The sequence below is a fragment of the Tupaia chinensis genome, unplaced genomic scaffold (assembly GCF_000334495.1).
Source record: "Tupaia chinensis unplaced genomic scaffold, TupChi_1.0 Scaffold149011_1, whole genome shotgun sequence".
NCBI lineage: Eukaryota > Metazoa > Chordata > Mammalia > Scandentia > Tupaiidae > Tupaia > Tupaia belangeri.
The window spans coordinates 723,928-727,714 of NW_006208857.1; the positions used below are offsets into that span (position 1 = coordinate 723,928).

The 3,787-nt window shown below is 49.5% G+C and overlaps 1 protein-coding gene across 1 annotated transcript in view; it reads left to right on the plus strand.

Moving 5' to 3' along the window:
- ZNF384 (zinc finger protein 384) overlaps positions 1-3,787 on the plus strand; it is a 23,310-nt gene that overhangs the window by 17,713 nt on the left and 1,810 nt on the right. The window contains exon 9 of the mRNA XM_027769221.1: positions 1,473-1,551. Coding sequence (XP_027625022.1) covers positions 1,473-1,551 — 79 coding nt within the window. The remainder of the gene's footprint in view (positions 1-1,472; positions 1,552-3,787) is intronic.

A 3,787-nucleotide genomic window follows, 5' to 3' on the forward strand; every position in this document is an offset into this window, starting at 1 on the left:
GGAGTGGGGGGGGCCACCGGCCGCGCCCCGCTGGCATGCCCTCCCCACCCCCGCCCCGGACACACACCAACCCGCATGCGGGGGGCGGGGGAGAGGCCTGGCTGGAGGAGAGCACGGCTGGAGGAGAGCACGGCTGGCCTGTGGAGAAAGAAGACCAAGCAGCACTGGAGATGCTGAGTGGACGCTGGGAGCCCTGGTGGGGCAAGAGCTGTGTCGGGGAGATGCAGTGACTGTGTCACTCCTTAACCCACGGAAGGAAGAGATGCCCGGAGTGCAGAAGGCCGCGTCACTTCGTCAGTTCACTCCAAGAACAGCCATGGGCGTGTCTTGCAAGATTTTCTCCCTAATGCTGAAGCAGAGGTTTTTATCGTAGAAGACCGTACCTCTACCCCTTGGGGCATTGATCATGAACAAGAGATACAATCAGACAGTAGCTGGGCACAGCCTGGGGACACTCACAGCAACAAGCAAGGCTCTGAGGGATGCCAGGAACAGAGAACGAAACAAAACGTGGACCACCTGTGGCAGGGACCTGGCCAGCAGGAAGTGGAGAAGCTTGTGCTCCGTGAAGGATGCCCGCTACTGCCCCTGTGGCTCTGGAGTGCCTGGGCAGGATGTCTGCCGGCTGAGAGGTGGCATTCCCCTGCAGTGGGCAGGCTGGACTGAAGCCCAGACTCTTCTTGGCCATAGGCAACCTTACCGACTCCCGTGGATGGGATGCTCTCCCCTAAAGGGACCAGACATCTGGGTTTTTAGAAGAACGGTCAGGCTTTCTTCACAAAGAAGAGTTTTTTAACCAAAGGTTAAAAACCAGAGGCAGTCCCAAAGCCCGTGATGAGGAGCAGGTGTTGGCACCGCAAGTCCTTGGCTTGTCTCAGCGGCAGGCCCTGTTGCGGGGGGGTGAGGTCGAGCTGGCAGTGAACTGGGCATTTCCTGCCAGTCGGGGGCTGGACCAGGGAAAGCCCCTGTGAGTGTCCACGAGTCTCTGTTATACCACTGCTGCTCCGCATTCCGCGTACACGTGCGTTTCTTTGACACTAGAACTTTCTCCGGAAGTGATGCTCAAGGCTGACAGGTAGTTTCTGCTGTAGGGTAGAGGCCAAAGAAGCAACGTGTTTTCCTTCTTCCTTTCCATTGTGTTCACCTTGTCTCTGAATGCTCATTAGGGCAGTTACTGTAGGAGTGAATGTGTATGCCAGTTTGTGGACAGTCGGTCCCTTGGGTGCCAAGCCTCTCTCCCTCTTTTCTTGCCAGAGAGGAGGCTCACTTTGACCTGAGGAAAGCAGGCAGTGACCAGAAATCAGGCATGACGGCCTGACACAGGTCAGAGAAGAACTGAGGCTGGTCCTGCTGGAGGCCCATCTGATGTGCTTCCTTAGGAGCGCGTGATTGGCCTCGAGGTCTGTTCGGGAGCCGATTGCTAGGGGCCTATCTGACAGCCTTCCCTTCTCTCCTCTTCTCATCCTGTGCAGAATCCACACTGGTGACAGACCGTACAAATGTGCACACCCCGGCTGTGAGAAGGCCTTCACACAACTCTCTAACCTGCAGGTAAGTGCCCACCGTCCACTTGAGACCCCGAATCTGAGACCGGGTCTGAAAGTGCCATTTGACATGTGTAGTGGTTCTCAGACTTTCCACTCTTAACAGATAATTGAGGAACCCAAAGATTTGCTCTTGTTTATGTGGATGGCATCTGTCTGACATAAATATGGTGAAACTCAGAAACTCGAAAAATATCTAATGTTTTATTTAAAAAGAACAATAACAGGGGCCAGCAAGTGGCATGGTGGTTAAGGTGGCTGGCTCCCACATTGCCAACTATGTGGTTTGATTCCCAGATCCTGCAGCTTGAAAATCATTCCAGTCACATGTGTATACATGCCCAAAATCCAGAGAGGAGAATAGAGAAGGGATTGTGGTGTGACCAGTCCCCGGGGAGGTAATTTCTCACTTTGCCTCTCTGTTTCCAGTGACGTATATGCCTTACAGCAAAACAAATAAATAACAACAACAACAACAACAACAGCAAAAAACGGGACTAGCATGTGGCATGGTAGTTAAAGCACTGGACTCCCACATGGCCGACTGTGTTCAAGTCCTAGGCCTCGCAGCTTGCTTTCTCACTTTGCCTTTCTCCCTCCCTGACTCTCTTTGGTCAAATTGAAAAAATAATAATAACAGCAAATAAAATTGAATAAGTATATGATTTTTTGTTTTTGTTTTTTAAGAGAGGTTTTTTGCTATAGGGCATGTGCACTTGCCAGAAAGAGAAATCACCCCCCGGGGGGATGGCCACACCACAGTCCCTTCTCTGTTCTCTTCTCGGGATCTTGGATACGCATGAACATCTACTTACTGGTGTGAGTTCAAGCCGCCAGGTCTGGGACTCAAGCCGTGGTCAAGTACATGAGAGTCCAGAGACATAACCATCTGCTGCCCCCAGTGTATGATTCTTTAAAAACAAAACGAACAAGGGGCCAGCAGGTAGCATGGTGGTTAAGGATGCAGGATTCCCACATGGCTGACTGTAGTTCGAGTCCTGGACCTGGTGGCTTACTTTCTCACTTTCCCTCTCTCTTTCTCTGTCCCTCTCTAGTGAAATTAAAATAAGTAGGTAAATAAGTAATGTTAAATAAGTTCTTTTTTTGTTGTTTGTTTGCTTGTTTGTCTTTTTGGAGAGGTTTTTGCCATAGGGTGTATGCGCTTGTCAGAGAGAGAAAGCGAGAAATCACCTCCTAGGGGGAAGGCCACACCACAACCCCTTCTCCTCTACTCTCCTCTCAGGATCTTGGACATGCACGCACATGCACCCAGCATGAATTTAAGCCATTGGGTCTGGGACTTGAACTGCAGTCGAATACATGGGAGTCCAGCAACATAGCCATTACGTTAACTGCTGGTCCCAAATAAATGAATTCTTCTTTTTTATAATTTTTTTGGGGAGGTTTTTGCTATAGGGCATGCCAGAAAGACAGAGACAGAGAGACAGAAAGCGAGAAATCACCCTCCAGGGGGGATGGCCACGCCCGTAATCCCTTTTCCTCCATTCTCCTCTTGGGATCTTGGGCATGCATGCACACGTGCCCGGCGTGAGTTTAAGCCACCAGGTCCGGGACTTGAACCTCAGTCAACTACATGGGAGTCCAGCGACATTGCCATTACGCTAACTGCTGGTCCCCCAAATAAATAATTCTTTTTAAAAAAAGAGCAAACAACAAAAACACTAATAAAGCCCCTGCATGTTCACGTGAATAACATGTTCAAAACCGTTTGAGGACAATTAGAAGAAGGGCATGGCATCACTTTACCTTTTTTTTTTTGGACAAGTTTTTTTTTTTTAACATTTTTAATTTTAATTATTTATTTAACTTTATTTATTCATTCATTCATTTTTATTTTGACCAGAGAGACACAGAGAGAGAGAGAAAGAAGGTGAGAAAGCAAGCCACCAGGTCCAGGATTTGAACCGTGGTCTGCCATGTGGGAGGCTCCAGCACCTTAACCACCATGCCACCTTATTGGCTAATGTTTTACGGGAAATGCTGTAAGAGGAGCATGCACATGTTGTTAGTGAATCAGAGAGAACCTTGAACTCTACCTCTGGGTGTAGGACCAGAGCCAATGGGAAGGAGGCTGTGAAGAGGAGGCTGCTCCAGGACTGAGTCTTTTTTTTTTTTTTTTTGAGAAGTTTTTCACTATTGGGCGCGTGCGCTCGCCAGACAGAGAGAGACATAGAGACAGAAAGCGAGAAATCACCCCCCAGAGGGGATGGCCATGCCGCAAT